The sequence below is a fragment of the Branchiostoma belcheri genome, unplaced genomic scaffold (assembly GCF_001625305.1).
Source record: "Branchiostoma belcheri isolate BF01 breed outbred unplaced genomic scaffold, Haploidv18h27 scaffold248, whole genome shotgun sequence".
NCBI lineage: Eukaryota > Metazoa > Chordata > Leptocardii > Amphioxiformes > Branchiostomatidae > Branchiostoma > Branchiostoma belcheri.
The window spans coordinates 84,691-106,366 of NW_017803852.1; the positions used below are offsets into that span (position 1 = coordinate 84,691).

At 39.0% G+C, this 21,676-nt stretch overlaps 2 protein-coding genes across 2 annotated transcripts; both read left to right on the plus strand.

Annotated features, from left to right (window-relative positions):
• Positions 1 to 10,364: 10,364 nt before the first annotated feature.
• Positions 10,365 to 13,023, plus strand: LOC109471315 (uncharacterized protein YqhO-like). The gene is made up of 3 exons (XM_019770605.1): positions 10,365 to 10,507; positions 11,804 to 11,954; positions 12,806 to 13,023. The coding sequence occupies exons 1-3, from the start codon at positions 10,367 to 10,369 to the stop codon at positions 13,021 to 13,023; spliced, it is 510 nt and encodes a 169-aa protein (XP_019626164.1). The 5' UTR covers positions 10,365 to 10,366.
• A 477-nt stretch (positions 13,024 to 13,500) lies between these two features.
• LOC109471327 lies at positions 13,501 to 20,544 on the plus strand. Its single transcript, XM_019770615.1, has 8 exons — positions 13,501 to 13,590; positions 14,191 to 14,277; positions 14,711 to 14,874; positions 16,576 to 16,653; positions 17,659 to 17,745; positions 18,292 to 18,441; positions 19,323 to 19,418; positions 20,416 to 20,544. The coding sequence occupies exons 1-8, from the start codon at positions 13,572 to 13,574 to the stop codon at positions 20,518 to 20,520; spliced, it is 786 nt and encodes a 261-aa protein (XP_019626174.1). The 5' UTR covers positions 13,501 to 13,571; the 3' UTR covers positions 20,521 to 20,544.
• The last annotated feature ends 1,132 nt before the right edge of the window (positions 20,545 to 21,676 follow it).

A 21,676-nucleotide genomic window follows, 5' to 3' on the forward strand; every position in this document is an offset into this window, starting at 1 on the left:
TATTACGACAATCCATATTAGCCTTCTTGAGTTATCGTGTTCACACCCAGACACACGAACGCCTACAAAAACATAACCTTCTTGGCGAAGGTAACAATTACACAAAACACACTCTTCTTTGAACAGCCTTCCCTGTCATGTGTGTTAGCCAAGAACAAACTATATGACTACAGGCACACCGTCCCTCCTCTGCATATCACACCGTTCTTAATCTGTTATGCCTTCATTTGGCATATGTGGCTATTCCCCAGTGATGCGGTTATTTACCATATCTCTAACAAGGTTGGTAACACATCAGTACATCAACCAAAGCAAGCCTTGCAGACTTACGTAAATCTACTACATGCATTTTAACAGTATTCTAACTGGTCATCAGAAGACACAGTGAGACCAACTAATGGCTTTCTTTATAAGCATTCCTGCTGTAAACATTCGTAGAGAAATAACGTAGATTGGTATATTTTATGGACTTGGAGTCAACACAAACGTCGTAGTATCAATTAAGTTGGGACAGTAAATTTTTACAAAATCAGTAATGCACACGTTCCTGTGAACATTCTATCTAAACAGAAGCCATAGCCATAAAAAGTATCAATGAATGACATTCAAAAGGCCGCCCCTTGACAGTTAAACTAAAAATCGTTTTCAAATCCCCTGCTTTGTTGTCAGTGTTAGGCCACAGTAACTAAATTTTATGGATGACATCCTCCGCAGACTCCAAATCTAATGCGAGAGGGCGAAAAAAAATAAGGACGGGCCCCCCAAAAACAAGATTCCTATATTTTGAAATTTTGACATCATGAGCCCTGTTAAACAAGAAACGATAGTTATATAGTGCTAACTTTACTGCCACCTGTCACAACATCAATTTGTCACTGAACAATTTTGAAAAGGGAAAGTTTTCAATCATTGTACAAATGGTTTTGATTCCGTGGGAACGTATAAAAGGAATAAAATACATCACCGCATCAAAGTAAAAGTCAAAACAATAAATCAGAGCCTTGTCTTGTCTCCTCTCTTCATGTTTATCTGCCATCCACGTTCCGGGATGGCAAGGCATGTCATTTTGTCCATTTTCGGAATGTTGACTACTGTCAAAGGGCAACAAAATTTCTTGTTTTTTTTTTTCAAAATCAGGCGAAAATCAATGCGCGCGCGGATGTCATCCATAAAAATCATTTGCCGTGGCCTTACAAGAATTAACCCTAACTCAAGCTCCAAACCTTAAATAACAAACCTTTTCAATAAAACAAGTAGGTATTCGCTAAAAAAATACATTTGAGGCATTAATAACCTATTGGGTACACGTGTTAGCATTCTGTTGCTTGCCGAAGGAAATCGAATGCAGATGCACATACTACAAAAACACAACCATACAACACAGGGATACCGTAACCAAATTATAAATAGTGACATAAATATATAGACCACTGCTTTGTTGCTGATATTTTTATAGATATGCTGATTCATTGTCATAAACATAAGGTAGACATTGATATCAGGGTTAGGCCAAAAATGATTGATAGAAAAGCGACGTGTCATTAAAAATTCATCACACGAAGGGACTTGATCGGAGGTGTTGACAGTGCAATTAATTAATGTTTGCAGATCTGGTTTTGGGAAGGACGGTGGGTTCGTAGTAACCTTTACTTAAAGGCATGTTTCTCTTGCGTAATTATCGGGACAGGTACAGAATACTTTTCACAGGTAGGACATTCCAGCCAATCCCTACTAGAAATTGTATACAAATAATATAAAACTGCTGTGAACATTGCAGAAATTCATGTAGTACATTCCACAGAATGTTTGACGACTGTTAAGCGACGGTCACAACTCGCCGCACGTGCTTCTGCGTGCTGTCTACGTGCAAAAACGTGGGCAATCGCACGGCATCCGTGCGTGGTGAGTACCACCTCCGTACGGAATCCTACGGATTTGGGAGCACGCAGACACGCCGTAGAACTTTAAGTGCATGTAATACTTTTTCTACGTGCGGTCTGCGGATTTACCACCCGTGCGTGCGAGTACGTGCGACGCGCGTGCCCCGTACAGCCTATGAGCGTGCAACGTACGGACTCCGTGAGTCTAACTTCACTATTCTCACGTGCAATTGCTGTACGGACAGCGCACGAAGCATGTGCGTGCCACGCACGGTGCTTGCGTCATCCGTGCTTACTCCTCACTTCCCAGTTGACCTGCTCAATGACCACGCAGAACACACGTGCACCATACCAGGTGCTCCGCACGTGCAACGCACGTGCAACGCACCTGATTTCTACAGTATATAAAGACGACTTGACCGGCGACTGCCAACTCGTCTCCAAGATGCCCAGGAAGGCTCAGAAGAAGACTACCAGACAAGACCCAAAGAAACGGGCCGCGGAAGACACCAGGGCGGCTAGTGATGATGAAGTTAACAGGAGATGCACGCACTTACAACGTGCGAGTGAGTAAGGAAACCGTGCGTACGCCGCACGTGTAGGTACGGCCTGTACGCGGCAACGTAGCAATCGCACAGAGATCGTGCGTTGTAAGCACGTACAACTCACTTACCACTTGCGCAACGTACGATGCACGCAACCGCTGACGGCCAGGCGTGTCGTGCAGACCACGTACGTACACCTTGCGCAACCGTGCGAGTGACGTACTCCCTCGGCCGGCCACCCTACGTTTGCAGAAAAAACGTAGCAGACGTAGCCACGACAAAAACGTACGGACAAAAAGCACGCACGGCGAGTTGTGACCGAGGCTTTAAGTTATATAGTAGTAATAACAAAGTGGACATTTCATTCTTTCCAACACTAACTTGGCGTTAAAACATTTTCAAAAGTTTTCGTTTCTTTGTGCGCAGGTAAATAATCGTCCAGTATGAATGTTGTGGTGGCATCCTTATGTGTCTAGAGACAATGGAGACCATTTTAGTTCTTACACCTGGGTAAGGGTTGACACGGTGGCCTTCGCGTGGATTTGTCTTGTTTAAGGTGAATAAGAGGTTGCGAATCTGAGACCCACACACTTAGGCATCCGTCTTTCCCGGCGGATCCATATCGAAGGAGACGCATGTCCGTAGCCAGGATTTTGAATGGGGGGTGGGCGTGGTCTTCCCAGTGCTTGAGGGGACCTCAAGCGCCGTAAGCACGAGGTTCCTAGGGGGTCCGGGGGTATGCTCCCCCGAAAAATTTTGAAAAAATGAACCTTCTAAAATGGCGTTTCGTTCTAAGAGACAAATTTTTCTTCAATGACAAAGGGAGCAGTTTTTCGACGATTCAAGACTATCTTTTTTAAAAAAAATCTTGGACCTTTACATAAAAAGTGGATCTTTGAGCCTTGTGTGGGGGGGGGGTTCTTCCGAACCCCCCGAACCCCCTGGCTACGGGCTTGAGACGTTCTGGTTCCGGTTTCTTATACTTACTAAAATTCGTATACATTAAAAAATAACACCCGCCTTCCACCTTTTAATACTTAAAAGTATTTTAATCCATAAGAGAAAAAAATGTTTCTTTAATTTCCTACCTAGTTTAGTCCTTAGCAACGCACGCGTATTTCGATAGAAAGTCTTGATTGACCAAGAGCTAAACAATGCAGTAGTGAGAAACCACGGCAGATGGTAGCTTCCCCAATGACTTTAAAGAATTATGAAAAATAAAGAAGTTACTGACCTCAGATTTCAGCAAATGTTGAGACAACTGCTGCTAACTCAAGTTGTTTGTTCTGTAACGCCTTACAAAAACTTTGCTTATTTATACCTTAGCTCCCTAACAACAGATTGGACCAAACCAAAACAAATATAAACAAAACAAAGAGGACCCTACCGACTGTGCAGTATTACGCAATGATCAACATGCATGATGGGTAGGAAGATTAACTATTGTTCGTCTATGCAAATACTTAATCAACTTGACAGACTACAGAAAACAATCTTGTACTAAAAGAAAATTATTTCGAACATTTTAAATCTTAAAATAAACCGTCACTGTTTTAAACAGAGTGTGTTTTCAGGTCTAGATTGGTTGCTACGATAGTCACAAGTAAAATATATAACCCCCATGACATGTCATGGAGGTAATAAAGCTTGTTTCTTTGTCATGTACCCCACCCCACCCATGGCAACACCTATGGACACCTTGTACTTGTGATCAGTTAAACACCATGCTGTTACTAGCAACAACAAACATTCTTTTCTTTCGGTAGCTGGGTGCACGCGGTGTAAGTCTTCTATACAACTAGTCAGAAGTTTAGAGAAGGCATTCTACAACAGACCCGACAAAAAAGGACCCGTTTTTTTCGTCTTACTCTTGCCTAAACGTAGTTAGCTTCTAGCCGACCTCACAATTATGCCTTTTTATCGTCGTTACATCTGACTACAGCCGTTAAATGAAGCTGCAAGTTTAAGTTAAGCATCTGTCTAAAGTAATATGTATTTTAAGATATAAAAATGTGGCTTTATTTTGCCAAAATATTTATAACGTCACGTATGCCATAGAATTACTTTAAAAAATATATTACGTCTTTTGCGTCTGTGCAGTTAACTACTGTAAATTCAAACTCGTTCAATATGAAAACTACTAAAAGGAAAGCTAATAGGGTTTATAAAGTATCCAAGTATGAAACAACAGATTGAACTTGTTGTTACAAGTGACCATAGTGATACCAAAACACTGTAAGGGTTACGGATCGGTCACAGAAAGCGGGGTCCTCAGAGTACTGTAAACAAAGTATCAAAGACAAGTCACGCTATATTGCAATTGTCTTTTATTGTATAGATAGAAGTTCACCTCACCTCACCCCAACAGTCATATTGTTACTACAATGAAAAATGAACCTTCGTGAGGTGTGAATATGCTGTTTATCCGTTGAGAGTAAATTGTTTGACAGGCATTCTTGAAAAATGGACCATTATGTTTTGTACAGTTATGCATGGCTTTTTGGAAACTCTTGTAGTGCTTTTGAATACAAATTGTTTTATTATTTTATAATTATAAGTATCAATGGGGCGGTTTGGACCTGAGGGGTCAAACCTGTTAATTAGCTAGTGACCCGTGACCTCTCAGCGTCACCAGCCTTCCTCCTCAGTCTGTTTTTGTCCAGCGGGAGACAATAAAGGGATGTTTTGACATAGTTGGGTGTGAGTAGTGAATTGCGAGGTCACAGAGAGGACAGATCTAAAACCTTGTGGTAATGGAAATAAATCATGTAACTAACGCATGTCACGCAACAATGTGACACGTGTTCTCAATAGTGTCGTTAGGTGTGACAACAAAGAAAGATGAAAGCCTTGAGCCCTCCTGGGGTGTAAATTTGATGTTCACAAAATTGCTGAAAAGTGGTAATTCTTGTAAATCCTGTGCCTGATTGGTCGAATTTTCAACGTTCTTTTGGAACCAAACAAGTGTTCCTTTTGGGGTTAACCATGGTCATCTACAATGAACCCGTGACCTCAAAACGATATTTTTTTTTTACTTTGGTAACGCCATACAGAAAAATGTGAACCTTTTTTTTACAAATATAAACCGTTCTCTTGGTAGAGCACACATACCGTCAGTTTTAGTGGATATGTAACATGTAAGAAAGCCACTACCGTCATCATGGGTGACCTCGAGGATTGTAAGTCTTGTTTGTACCGGTATTATTCACAAGTTTGACGTATCCAATAGGCGTGTCATGCATGGCAACATGTTAATATACATGTAAACACTCCCTAAAATCGTTCAAATTACTTTTGATTAATATCTATTTACAGATTTCTGCTTTAGATAGCAAAATTCACACAAAATTGAACAAAGCCAGTTGAATACTAAAATTTGAGATGAAGAAAATTGCGTGTAATATTTTATTTTGACGAGTAATTTCCTTTCCAATAACGTTTGAGTTTTACCCGTACCTCCAGCTTCCCACTGGGCTCCCTCAGGGCCACGTTAAGAACACGATACATTCCGGGTGATGCGACATTTACAATAGCGACCGGCCGCTGTGACGAAACTCCTTCGACATACTGCATGGGTGTTAGCTAGCGATATATATTAGTAGGTAACACTCAGTCTTTAACCTTTTTTTTTTATCTGGATACAAACGTCTGGGTTGACTTTGTTAAATTAAAAAAAAAAACATAGCTCTTAGTTTTTTGCCATTTTTAAGTTACTTCTCACAACCTTTTATGTTTGATTATGACAGATTAATTTTTCTTGTTGTGAGTAGTGACCATGGTAGTTTAGCGATCGTGGTTGGAGATAGTTTCTTCGGGGCTGCAGGAGATCTTCCCCGCATACACAGCTAGGTTGCATCCGTAGGTTTTCACAACCTGAGGTTGATTTGCCCCACCACCACCAATCTCTCGGGGGGACGTAGCTGTGTCGGGCGGGGAAGAGCTCCTTTAGCCCCGAAGAAAACCCGCCCCCAACACGATCGCTTGGATACCAGGCTATGACCATAGTGATTCCAAACATTATGGATATATGCGGGGTCAAAGAGAGGACAACACTTTCGCCTTGTGGTAAAGATAATAAATAACACCAGTCACGCTACACTGTCATCTGTCTTCTATTGTTGAAACAGTCGATTAAACCCGGCTGAGGTGAAGTTTCACTGTCCCAGTTTGAAAATTATTATCCAGCAGGGGTATCTAACAAAAGATTAATAAATCATACTTGTACATGAAAATTATTTGGTATAATATAGACCTTGGTTTGGTTTTGACAATAAGTTAGTGGGCGACGCCCACCTGCACAAAACTTCCCAAAACAAAGCTTCTTTGTCATCCATGACCAAAATAACAGATAAATTACAAACATGTTACATCCGTGACTTGCCTTCGACGAAATATTTTCATCGTCAATGTATAGGTAGTAGACCTTTTTTCTATACTTTTAGCGCTCTACTGATCAGTTAAACATGGCTGCAGCTGGCAACGATGAATATTCATTGTTTTTTGCGTCCGTCATATTTATGTTTACTAGTTTACTAGGATTCTTCAATAACGTGTTTAAATGTTAATGGGAGTCTCTTAAAATACGATTATAATCTCTAGATGATTGCGGTATAACGGTGTTAGTGTGAGGGACTTTCATCACTTCTTTTACCATGTTTTCTCCTAGACGCCCCCTGATAGTAATCAATAAGACACCATCTACAGATTTTAGAAGGGACATTAAAACGAATACAAAACATACCTTAAATCAAGAACATTAACGGTAACATTTGTTTCTTTTTAATATAAGATATGGCGAAACATATATTTTTTCCTATCCTACTGTCCCTACTTTTCCATATTGAAAATTTTGCCGTATCGTTTCGAAAGTTGAGGAAATATTAATATGGCATAGTTTAATTTTAAATCGTCACACTTTTACTTTAACAGTAACTCGTTAGATGCAACATTGACCTAACCAATCCTATGTGCACGATGTAGGTCCTTTTTTTTTATTTTGTTTTGTTTTGTTTTGTTTTAGTTACCTGGTGACGGTGTCCCAGCTATTTGCTCCCCTCCCACATGGAAGTTCTGTTTTACAGCGGTTAGTAAGTAACAGACAATGTCAAAAATAAATCTTCTTTATTTCTGATGCAATCCTAATTTTACCTACACTACTGCTATATTGGTAGGTAAGTGGCCGTGCGTGACCTGTCAGTGTGAAACTCTTTTCATCGTCAAGGTGGGGTCAATAACGGTTTTTTCTGTGACTAGTTGAAAATCCGGTTTTTAATTAACAACAGCAAAAAATATTCCAATGAGAAAAAGTATCTAAGAAACCACTGAAAAGTGAATACAAAACCCATGTGGTCATTGCTGGACTGGCCAATTAGTACAGAGGTGGAATTCAGACGTTATATCATATTCTCTTGGTCTTGGCTTCCCCCTACTCATAAAGAAGCCGGAGTTGATCTCTTAAATATTGCACCCGAGACACAAAACCTGGAATATTCTACTTTGCAGGACATTTAAGGCGATAATTTGAAGTTTATGATGAAGAAAATTAGTTTCAAGTTTTGTTTTTTCAAGTTTTGTTTTCGATAGCTTTAAAATGTGTTTCGAACGAAGCTTCATTTACTCCTTGCCTAATCGAAAAATTCCATTCTGCCTTTTTTCTTCAGGTATCTTTTAAATTAGTAGCTGTTTAACGCTTTCCTAACGTATACAATTGACATACCCGAAACATTGGGGAGTGAACCGGTAGGGAAGAGGCAGTGTGCTTAGCTGCAAATCATCCACATGACCAACCCCGGACAATGGGCCATTTAGCGTCAATACCGTAGACTTAAACAAAATATGGGATAGTTCTTTAATTTTACCAAAAGTAAAACTAGGCATTAATCCCCTATGACTGAGCGCAATACATGCATTATGAAGTATAATGACGCTTATCATACACAACCTACGGCCAACCTAGGTTGGTCTGAGTAATGAGACGTTTCATTTTTTAAAGAAATAAATAAAGGCAATGTTTCTGTCTTTAATTTTTGTCTCTTGAATTTCTAAAAGAATGGGAGGCCAATAATTCTTATCCGTGAAATATATAAAAAAAGCGCCATATAATTCAAGAAGGTACCACCCATTCCCTTGCGACTTTGTTTTGTTGTGTTTATTTTAGTTGCCAAGAAGCGGACCATATAAGTAGCAGCACATTCCTGCCCGCTGATTCAGAACACGTTGTGTGCACGCGTGCCGCTGTGGTCAGCCTGCCTTCCCGCTGTAGGACCTAAAGTAAGTAGCTGTCCTTTAATTTACTATGGTTACAAATACAGTTCTCTTAAGGGATTGATTGAGAGTATTATTACCTCTTACCCTTGTCCTGTGGAGTACAACAATTGTTGTTCTGCACATACAGTGCCATCTATAGAGCACTTAGGGGTTAGGGGTATTTCTCGTGCAACGCATCACACCACAGCGAAACGCAACGATTGTGTAAGTAACTATGCCACTGCAGGGCAAAAAAATGGGGGTTTATGATCTAATAAAGACATGAAATTATTGAAAAATATTGTGCCTGGAATGCCAGCAGGACAAGGGTATAACCAGAAGTGTGTCGAGTATTTCGGAGTTAATATATGTGCTTATCATTTATAGTGTTAGATTTTTTTCCTTTCCTTTAAGTCGTTAAGTCGCATTTTTTTTTATTGTATGACAATAATATCGACCTTTGGTGACAGTAGGAATAATGACAGAGGTAGGGTTAAAACAGGCTCATGAATAATTAATATCTAGCCCCCAAGGCATAACTGCATTCTTTTCGCAGTCACCCGGGTCATACATTTCGCAATGTTAAATCAAACGCATTTGTCAATTCTTGAATATTGACTTATTGTGTACTATAAATACTTAAAGTACTGTAAACGAAATGTCTGATATAACCAACGAGGTTTTAAATTAAATATTTGATTTAACCTTCTTGCCTTTTCATGATATAACAGATTCTATAACACTTCTTGAGCACTCCATAGTTACTAATATTTAAAGGATAGCGGTTAAATGTGGTTGTATGTGTAAGTGTACTTCCACCATTACACTTGTAAACAGCAATTTATTAGGGTTCAAGACATTTCATTTCCTTTTTTATCTCCATGAAAAATGTAGGTATTGTTTCAGGCGTGTCTTTCCGCGCGCGCGTGTGTTTGTGTTTCCACACATTTGTAGTTAGCATGAATTCAGAATAGAATGCCTTTATGGATTGTGATTATTTTTTGTATGTTGGTAGGTCGTGGGAGACAAAAGCTAAGGTCAAATATCAGCCTCCAGGCGTCTGACCTTGGTACTGCAGCAGAACTTCCGTTTTTTCTATCTTTTATCCTAAACATATGCTATGATCTTGTATATTTGGAGACAGATAGCTTTTTCCGCCAGGAATAAGTGGTGTGGGTATACCCCCTATCAGCTTGTTCTGGAACTGCAGGGGAGTTACTGGCGAATCTTTTATAGCTGATGAGTCCAGAAAGGAACAACGCATTTTCATCATTTTTTGTCTGTAGGTAGCTTATAGCGGATGTACAAAATTAAATGCAAATTATGCAAATAAAGACTTAATTTTTCATGATTACAGAGGAACTTATGTAATTAAAATGCTTTACAAAATAGCACTTTTATACATGAAATGTTTGTTATATACGGCTGGCGGAACATCAACAGATACTAATTATGCAGCTAATTTAGACCTTGTGACAACTGTAACTTACTCAAACGTTAGAACCACTATGCATATATTATGTTAACATATTGGTCATTTGAATAGTTAATGAAGACATGCAAAATGATATGAATTTTACAAGGGGTATAATGCTCCGATTTCTTTTTTTTTTGTCGTAACTGTTTTCTGTTTTCTTGTGTATCTCATCACTTTGATGTCTAACCTTCCTCACCTTCCTCACCGTATCTGTTAGAATGGGGCAAAGTTGCTCGAGACCACTGCCGACCCTCCCGACAACCGTTGGCGCTCGGTTTTCTGACCATCGATTCAAGTTTGAAAACCTCGTCTTTGAAGGGGGAGGAGCAAAAGGCATTGCATACATCGGAGTATGTAAGGTGAGGAAAAGTATAGTTTTTAAATTCAGTACACCAATTACAAAATCATTCATTCATTAATTCATTCATTTATTCATCTATTTTATTTTACCAGAGTAGTACGCTCAGGTCTACTGACCTGGTTTTCAGGTATCCATGGGGTTACAGATGTAAAATACACAATGTACATGGGAAAACACACAATAAGAACATACATGATTATTTCAACTCAACATACGAACAATCGTAAAAACATTTGCTATTCAAGTCCTACTCACAGAGAGTCTTTGAAAGATGTTAAGTTGAGAGCTGTCTTTGCTCCCTGGAAAGTTGGTTCCACGGAACCGGGCCCTGGTACTGCATCATATTATGTTGGAATTGTGTGGACCACAAGATCTGTTTTACATATAGGGTACCGACGTAACAGGTTCCTAACAGGCCGCCCATTGCAGAACTCGAGGGGAAAATTGCGTCGGAAGCCGAGTTCTCAAATTATTTCGGTACTTGGCGTCTTGTGCTAATGTCGGCGTACAGTGCAGAATTGTAGGCCAAGTCTATGCCTATAAAATGTGAGGAAGAGGCCGAGCAGTCCTGTCTTGCTGATCATTTTGTTGTCACGATTTTTTACTTCCTGGGCGCTATGATCTAGAAAATATTAGTGTTAAAGTTCATAGACGGCATCTCGATACCCTTTTTAAAGGCAAGGTTTGGTTTGCCGATTCGGCGTTTCCAGTGCTGAAGTCACCGACACTGGATACCAAGTGTTGATGTAAATTTGCACCAGATATAAAGGACGGAATTCGGTTTACCTTTGTACACCGAGTGCTGAGAAAGAAACCTGTTGCTTAGGTACTTTTGTGATAGAGTGTATGTTAGTTTTTTTTTTATTAATGGCAAACCAAAAAGGAACAAAACATAAACGTCAAGTAAAAAGACAAGAAAATAAGAAGCCACTACCTAACATGAATTTCCTGTCATGTCGCCTATAAAACAAGGTGTCAACACCTCTCTACAACCAGCTAAAATATATAGGTTATGTCACGGATGGTAAATAGTTGCTTAAGCCTTTTTTGTGTTATAAGCTTGTTCGAGCATTTTCTTTGCAACACCCCCTCCCCCCCCCCCCACAAGGCTATTTTAGATGTTTCTGGTATAACAAAAACGTACTAAGAAATGACAGTAATTGTACTTATTAGATCAATGTCATTATGGAGAATATTTAGTTCAGCTGTAATGAAATCAATTTGGATGCCTTTACAATGCACATGCTAGCATAGAATCTTAGACAGATGTTCATGGTATCGTGTTCGGCTTCAGGTCCTGGAAGATGCTGGGATCCTGCCTCAGATCACGCGGTTCGCCGGAACCAGCGCAGGCGCAATCACCGCCGCCCTCCTCGCCATCGGGTTAACGCCACAGGAGATGCTGGAAGAACTGAGCTCTAAAAACCTGCTGGAAGTTGTGTTAGGTGAGTGGTACCATAAAGTTAGTTGACTGTCATGAGTGCAGCGTTCGTGTGTGTTTTTGTGTTTGTGTGTTAGTGTCTATTGTTTGTGTGTGTCTATGAGTGTGTGTGTGTGTTTGTGTGTTTGTGTATGTTTGTTAGTGTCTATGAGTGTGTGTGTGTGTGTGTGTGTGTGTGAGTGTGTATTTGTGTGTGTGTTAGTGTCTATGAGTGTGTGTGTGTGTGTGTGTGTGAATCACCTTTGGTGGGTTATCTAGTAAAGGTATTTGGTAATCAAATCGTCCAGCTTGATGCTTTACATGGAGGTAGCCATTAGGTCTGAGATAAACAAATATAGTTTAAATATAGACAATACAAGTCTACACAGTGGTATCTTCATCCCTATATATAGACAATACAAGTCTACACAGTGGTATCTTCATCCCTATATATAGACAATACAAGTCTACACAGTGGTATCTTCATCCCTATATATAGACAATACAAGTCTACACAGTGGTATCTTCATCCCTATATATAGACAATACAAGTCTACACAGTGGTATCTTCATCCCTATATATAGACAATACAAGTCTACACAGTGGTATCCTCATCCCTATATACATTTTGAACTCCCAGGTTGGACCAAAGAACAATGTTAATAACGCTAAGCGAACAGGAGTTCTAAAACAAATGTAAAATACCACATGTAAGAAAGCGAGCTAGAGAGTGCGGGAGTAAGGGAGTGAGGGAGTAATGGAGGGAGGGAGGTTGCAGAGCTACTTTTCAACGCGTTTAATATACGTAGCTACATTGTAGAGTGTGTTATATAATGGCTTTTTGTGGAAAAACTCTCATTTATACAAATGTACAGATGCTCGTGGCAAAGCATTCCACTGGATTCCCGGTATGAAGAGGTTCATCCAAGTCGTGGATCTGGTCGCCAGGAAAGGCGCATGTCCGGGCAGGAAGTTCATGAAGTGGTTTGGAGAGATCCTAGAAAGGCACCTGAAGAAACGAGGCCTGCCATTGGATAAAGATGTGACCTTTGAACAGGTATGTTTACAAACTGCAAATATCGTGAATATGTGAAGTGAATAAAAATAAAGCATCGGAGTTTTATGATGTTTATGTGTATGTTTATTTAAAATTAGAATATACATTTTACGATTTTAGGACAGTAAAATTTGATATTATTTTGTTCAATTTCAATGCCGTATACCGCATATCGCTATATGTAACGCAATTAACGCGATGACAAAGAAACAGTTGCTTCTAGTTTTTTTTTTTGCATAAAAAAAAAGGCACAAGCGATTTCTAGAGTAGCTTGTTTTGGGGCTATTTCTACCTCTGTAGGTTTCAAATGAAGCCGAAAATATATATTAATATTTTTACTTGCTATCGTCCAATTTAATTGCTGGTCTTTTAGAGTGAAACAGTCTCTTGTGCTTTGAGCTATCACATTCCCTAATGTCTAATGCTGTCCGTGTCTGAACAGTATTCACTTCTATGTTCCCACATAGATCTACCACGTCCTCGGGGTAGAACTGTGCATCGTGGCGTACAACGTCAACTACGACGTGGAATCATATTTCCACGTAAAAACCACTCCTATTTTGAGGGTGCGGGAAGCTGTGCGAATGTCCATGTCCATCCCAGGTATGTAGCACTAACATAATAGATTGTGCAAAAGAACGGTTAAAAAAGCCCTGGTTAAAGTACACTCAGATACAGGTATAGACCGTGCGCTTTCTTGTTGTATAGATGAAGAAAAATTACTTTTCTTGAATGTACAATGTATAATCTATGTTATTCACACAAATTATTGGTAAGCATAGGCAAATTATTTGTAGGCAAATTTTAATGTTAAAAAGGAAAATTACCTTGCAATAGCGCGCCTTTTCCGTTTCCTTGCTGGCCATTACGTCATGTCGGTCCCTCGTTTTTAACGCTACTCTATGAATTGATTTCAATTTTTATTAAAATGACTGATCATATTAATATTGCGTTTATGAAGCTTTGTCCTTAGAATGTTAAAAGGATGGTTTACTATCAATAAGTCGGGACTAATAGAGAATGTATGTAAATTGATATAATACTTTCAGGGAATTGAGGTAAATTGGTATTACATTTTGGTGTCAGTAGGTGTATACTCAAACGCTTTTAGTTTCTGAATCAATAACTTCCAAACACTTGCAAAATGTTAATGTTCAATGTATAAATGAATCTAATGTTCTATGTGTGTTGACTTTGTTGTAGTTGCCTTTCAACCATACCAACTGGATCGGCTCTTTACCTTCATCGACGGTGGACTTTCAGCCAATTTCCCACTTTATGCATTTGACGGTACGTCATACTAGACATTACCTATTCCATATTATTGCTAAAATTATCGTGAAATATATAGTGTGAATAGCATAATATTTTTTACGTAAGGCTCTGGATCCTTAAATCCCCTGTCACACATTCACAGGGTTTCCGACTGGGAAGTTTATGGAAAAGTCAGTGATTTGGGTTCTAACAAAAATTTGCTGGGTTTTATATTAAATAATACTTCCTTTCTAACATTGATAACACCTTATATAATTGAATATAAGTAATAACATCTAATATCCATAATATATGCTAATTAGATGATGTCATCGATCAAAATCCAAGCACTGTTTAGGGGTAACTATTTATACTATTCTAAGACATTGTGCCTTTTGTATTATTAAAAACTTGTTTTGCATTCTGCAACGTGTATTTTACTTTCTCTATTTCTGTATTCGTTGAATAGGTTGGTACCTTTCAATGGACAAGTCTTTGACTTTCCACCGCCATCTCCAGAGTATGGGTGATCTCAGCATCCACCAGCTCTTCTACCCGGAGTACAGGAAGGATCGTTTCAAATCCCCAGAATCTGGATCTGACGAATTCTTCAAAACACTGGGAGCCCTGGTCGTAAGTTATTATAATTCTTAAACATTACAACAAACTTTGTGGGGTCGCGTAGAATAACGGCAGTGTGCTAGACTCGGAACCAAGAGGTCCCGGGTTCGAGTCCTGACACGCCACCGCGTACTGATTTTGTGCCCTTGGGAAATTCACTTTACACGACTTTCCTCACTTTGCTCAGGTGAAAATGAGTATTGTATTGTCTAGTGTGTTGGCGATGTCATTAATATAAATTGGAAAAAACTTGAGTATGTCCCCTCCACGTCTTGTGATCACATGCTGGAATACAAAAAAAAAAAACAACTTTACAAGCATCATATTGTTCATGTGAGTTTGAGCTAATCGTACTTGTTATGTCAGCATATCGTACAGTGCCTTGGGGAATCATCCTGACTCGTGAATTGCTTTTAGTAAATTAAAGTTTACAATAATTGAAGCAGTTTTTAAGATGTATCATGTAACATTTTGGTGCCGAAATTTAAAATATTTCATTTAACAATGTTCGTGATGTAATGACCCTAATAATTTTTTTTTCTACAATCAGTTTTCCAGTAATAACCGAGAGGTGCACCAGTATCTGTTTGAGAGGCGTCTGCAGAAGTTACCGGAAGTCAACCCTGAGTTTCACAACCAGAGACCCCCCACCAAAAAGGCGAGGTAGTTCATCTCATTATCTACAAATGAATGAAATCAGTAATCTTCATTTATGTATATTAGTAGTTCACTATGATACAGATGCATTACAATGTGGCACATTCATGAAAAAATACTAATGGCCGATTGCCTTAACTGATGTTTCAAAGGCTTCAATAAAGTTATCTCATACGCCACTCCGACTCATAGCATATAGTTCTTCTCCTGTGTTTTTTGCTCTATTCTTTTTGTTCGATAAACGAGCAGTTATAGGATTTTAGCTTCATAAAATGATGTAGCAAATGATAACAGTAAGAGTTAGTTGCAATCACCATGATGGCTGGATACTTTTTGCTAAACTATATTATGCGATACTAATATTTTGACATTTTTGTTTACACAGAAAATACGCTGAAGGATTAAGGGAGAAGAAGGATTTAACCGAAATGGGAAAAGAATCTCTCGCGAGGCAAATGCAGCAGTTAGGGACAATCATCCAGGTCATTTTCGGTAAGGACGAAACGGATGGATGGTTTGCCGATACTGAACAACCGGTAAGTGAATCAGTTAATAGATATTGTATGTTAAAAATAGGGGGGAAATGAAACGCACTTTATTGGATAAAAAATGATTTATTTTATAATAACCATCCCAATTCTTAACGCTCGCAAATTTGCGGGCCTTAGAAGTAGCATTGGTAATAATGTTTAATGCTCATTTGTACTGTTTCGAAATATTTAGCCAATAATGAATTAGTCCTAGGCCATTGATTGTCAATGGCCATTGTTTATAATCTCTCGCTATAATGCCCGATAAGAATGTAACAAACGTACACACATACCAACATACAACCAGGGGCGCGCACACACACATATGCACAAACACATACACAAGCACACATAGGCACACACACAAGCACACACACACACACACACACACACACACACACACACACACACACACACACACACACACACACGCAAGCACACAAAAAACAAACACAATTAAATACACACACACAAGCACACACACACACAAAAGGATGTGCACAAAACTGTGTTTTTGTTATTACAGGAAAGGACGACTCAGAAAACATTATCAGGAACCGGCAATCACATGACTACAGAGGAAGCAAGGAGGCTTTTCTATAAGGTAAATATAGATCTGCCCTTTATGTTATTGGTTTCATGAATGACATTACCGCGCACATGTATGTACATGTATTTTCGCCTGATTCTTTGGGGGAGAAACAAGAAATAATTTTGCCGTATAATGGTGATCGACATGCCTAAAATATCTAAAGATGTCTTTTGCAATACTGGAATGTGGATGGCGGAATGTGAAGACAGTAGACAACAAACCTTGATACAATAGTTAAAGAGTTTGACTTGTTCCAACACAAGAAGGAAGCTCACCATAAATTTTCGGCTGATCCTGTCAACCTTCGTCAGATTTGTGATGCAGTCGCTGACTTTCCGGAAGTCGGAAACGTGATGACGTCAGGAGTGCATCAAAAATGGCGGGAAGACGGCATCATTTTTGATGCACTCCTGACGTCATCACGTTTCCGACTTCCGGAAAGTCAGCGACTGCATCACAAGTCTGACGAAGGTTGACAGGATCAGCCGAAAATTTATGGTGAGCTTCCTTCTTGTGTTGGAACAAGTCAAACTCTTTAACTATGGATTCTACTAACACAGATGAGCTTTCATTCGAACTCGATACAATGTTTTCTCTTTAAATTTGATGCAGTGATGTATTTCATTCCTTTTATATGTAATGGTTTCTGTGTATGTGGTGTTCTTACTTAATGTAAACCAGCTATACATTGATTGAAAATGTTTAGTGAGAACTGTTTTGGTAACAAATTGATTTTGTAATTATCAGTTGTAAAATAAGTACTTAGTAAAAACAGTGATTGTACCTTGGAAACCAAAATCCACAACTAATAGTCCTAAATAGAACACTGGTTATACATGGTCCAATAGCAGAAGACATTGGAAGATCCCAGTGCTGCATGGGGGTATCGTGGTAAAGCCATTTGCTGCATTTGCTCCCGAGCAAATGTCGGCCTTTCTAGCTATTTTTCTGCCTGATATATCATTTTGCTGCAAGTGTGTGTTCTAAACAATGATTTATACGTAATTTTCATCACAGACAATTAATGAGAGAGATGTCAAGAGACTGCAGGTGCGTACCAAAGAAGAAGCCTTCAAGATGCTGCTTCTAAATGAGAAAGGAGAGGTAAGACATTTGGATTTAAGTAGCACAGTTTTAAAGTGACTGTTCCATACGATGTACTGTCACGTTCTAACTGACGATGATGCTAAATGTAGGAACACATTTCTAATTGGTCTTCAGTTTTTTTTTTTTGTCTTTATATTTTTATCATAAAGTGATACGGGGCTCTCGTAACGTCAAACATTTACTGCCAGAACGGAAGTATGATCAGTTTGTTTGGCGCCAGTTAATGCTTGGTTTGTATTTTTGGGTTCCAAAGTAAATCGGTGATTAGGTTTTCTTAATTGACAGGGTTTTGATCCAGTAGATGTCAATTTTAAGAAAGCATTCGCTAGTAATGTATAAAAGATAAACCGTAGTGTAATGCCGGATTTAGTTTCATTTTTCTACTGTATTAACATTTTAAGATGTATTCCATTAACAATGTATATATATTTCCAGGTTTTATTACATTTTGCATATATATATTTGATGGAATGATATGTTAAGTAAATTTGTACTAATATGTTTGTTAAAATTGTAATAACAACTTTCTATTCATATCTTCAGCTTACCGACAACAAGATCAAAAACCTCTACCAGAACTTCTTGCCTCTCCAAAACGCCAAGATGGAAATTCTTGGTGAAAGACCAGTGTCCACTGCTGGACAGTACTACGGAACCTTGATGGACTTTGTCGGAAGCAAGAACCAACTCACGGTAAGCCCTTGTATCTAGAACTCTTTCAGAACTCTTTGCTCTCTGCAGAACCATGTTCCGATACGGTATCTAGGGACTAGGTAGCTAGGTATTCAGAGATATGCCTATTGCAAATATACGTTTTTGGATACGAGGATTCTATCCAGAATTATGCGCTTTGGTATGGTTCTGGAGAGTCCATATGTATCCATTACCGTGCCTGGGGCAAATCTTGCAGTACTTTTTAACGATACGCGGAGACTATTAAGAACGGTGCCTAAACTATCCCTAGCACACAATCACTGCTCGTGTAAATATTAAGGCATGCTTAGGACATTTTTGTAACAAAATATGTAGTTTTAATGTATGTCGAAGATTCGATTTGACTATTTATAACCTGACTTAAAAACCTCCTATGGCAAAAAATTGTAAATGATAAGAATTTAATAAAACATTTATATATATATAACGTTATACGGCAAAGAAACTTAGCCAAGTAAGTCACTTGAAAAGGAATCTATTGCATGTATTTATAACAAATATCACGCAGTGGGTGGAGATGGTGGAATAGGTGTTTAGGAACACTTTTATAATAAAAGATTAAAGATCTATGCAGTATCGTTACTTTTGCAATCCTGGTATAATACGAAGAACACAGAATCTTCGGCAAGTCGAAGGCGGTCGCCCATGGAAAAGAAGAACACACATATCTAATTTACAACATATGGAAATCTTTTGAAATAAAATCGAATTAAAGTTTATTTCCACTATTAGCATTTCTGTCCTGAAGCCTAGGACGAATACAAGACACATCCAACTTTCAAATGCATCAGCAAAGTATTGTATATTATCAAAACTATGGAATCTGTTCTCCATGTTAATCTTTATGTTTAACCCATCAGGAAGAAGATGTCGGACGATGCATCGGTGTAGATGTTGATTATCTCTCCACCATGGACTTCGACATGGAACCGGCGGATATGGAGTTTCTCATGAAGGTCTTTATCTTTACCTATACTATAAACATTTTTTTTTATTTCCTTTAATCTTTTAATTGGCACGGAAAGGCATGGTATACCTTCCTTAAGCGACGGTCACAACCCGCCGTACGTGTTTTTTTTCGTACGTTTTTTGGGAGGCTACGTCCGCTACGGTTTTTATGAAAACGTAGGGAAGGAGTGGCGTCTACGCACGTCACTCGCACGTCACTCGCACGGTTGCACAAAGTGTAAGAGTGTGGTCTGCACGCCACGTCTGGTCGTAAGCGGTTGAGTGCATCGTACGTTGCGCAAGTGGTAAGTGAGTTGTACGTTCTTACAACGTACGATCTCCGAGCGATTGCAACTTAACCGTAAGAAGGCCGTACTCACACGTGCTTCTTCCGCACGACACGTACGGGGCACGCACGTCACTCGTACTCGCACGCACGGGTGGTGAATCCGCAGACCGCACGTAGAAAATGTTTTACATGCACTTAAAGTTCTACGGCGTGTCTGCGTGCTCCCAAATCCGAAGGATTCCGTACAGAGGTGGTACTCACCACGCACGGATGCCCTACGTTTGCCCACGTTTTTGCACGTAAACAGCACGCAGAAGCACGTACGGCGGGAGGTCAGAAAGCAGTATATATTATCGTAGGTCTATGCCCATTACATATGCTAAAACAACTGAAAATAGACAACACGAAAACAGTTCAGAGGCTGATAAGAACACTATATTCTAGAAACTGATTTTTTTGCATTCTATTTGTAAACGTAAAATCGCTTCCCCTTTGTTCGCTTTTTTGTTGTTTAATCACTGTTAGTTATCGACATTTTGTATAATCTGTGTTTTACTCTCAGTTTTATATGTAAAATGGTAAGGAATAACGCATGAATTAGTACACGTTCATACATATGAGGTACCTTGATAATATATTGGTTTTATTGTAAAAGCAAGCACATATTCAAGCTACATATTTTTTCGTAATGTATGTTTTTTTTTCTTTCTTAACAGCAAGGTGTCGCTGCTGCAACAACCTTCCTGTGTGAGTACATCGACAAGCAGACCGGATCAGCGGCATCAAGGCGGACTCCGATATTTCTTGTTGCTGAACGTTAGATTCTACAGAAACGTAACAACGAGATGATAAATAATCTGAAAATTGATGTGTTGAAATGTGTTAAGTATGTTAAGTATTTTCTCAGAATTTTTATGAATAATTTTGAAAAAAAAAAGAAATAGTGTAACATTACATTACTGTTGTTGAGTTTTAATTGATTATTAGTAATATGTATTAATACAGTTTGCAGTTACTGGTTTTTATTGTAGTAAAGCATGTCTCAATTTATTCGCATTTGACAGTTTTAATTTCATTTAACAAAGAAAGAAAAGCAAATATTTCCACAACACGGCCCTTTATTTACATGTTAAAAAATTCACCCTATGACATTACAGCAAGCCGTATATGTATACATGTTTGCATATATGTTAGTATGTCTGTGTACACCATGTATAGCTAAATGACGTAGATGGTAATTTTGCCTTATATTTAGTGAAATGGTAGGGTCTCGAAGAGGAAAGTTGAGTTCGATAACTGTCGGCCTAGCGAGTTAAGTTTTAAAACGCGCAACTTTTTAACAGCTTATCGTTATCAAAAAAGTACCACTTGTTTTTACAATTGTGTATAGTAATAGTGGAAAAGGAAATTGATCTAGTTGTAGACAACGGAAGCTTATTCTGTTTTTCTGTTGTAGAAGTTCTGCAAAAACTACATAGGTGTGTACCGTACTTAATCATTAAGCTACACTACTCGTAACCTCCTTCCGAGATTTGTGACTTTGCAGAATTTTCGGGGGATTTTTACACGGGCAACGTGGAGAGGGTTTTGCCGCGGAGGGAGTATTGTTTGGACAGCATAACTCTCTCGGCGGCGCCGGCAAAACTCCCTCTTCGTTTCCCGTGTAAAGATAGCCTATTAACCAGCTTTCCGAAAATTAACGCCACCGTCGCAGAGGTATGCGAATGAGGCTATGACCACACCGACCTTACTGTGTACTTTATCATGCTCTTCGTGTCTAGTCATTTGTTCAACGTTCCGAATAGAATTACAATCATCCGAGATCTTCATGGTGATAAGGATGCTGAGTCTCTCGCCAAAGACAGAGCAGAGTGGAGAAGGCTTGCTGCCCAATGTGCCTTGCACGGGAGGAACTAAGTCTAAGTAAGTAAGAGATCTTCATAAGTTATGCTGGCCTTACGGAAGCAATACCTCCAA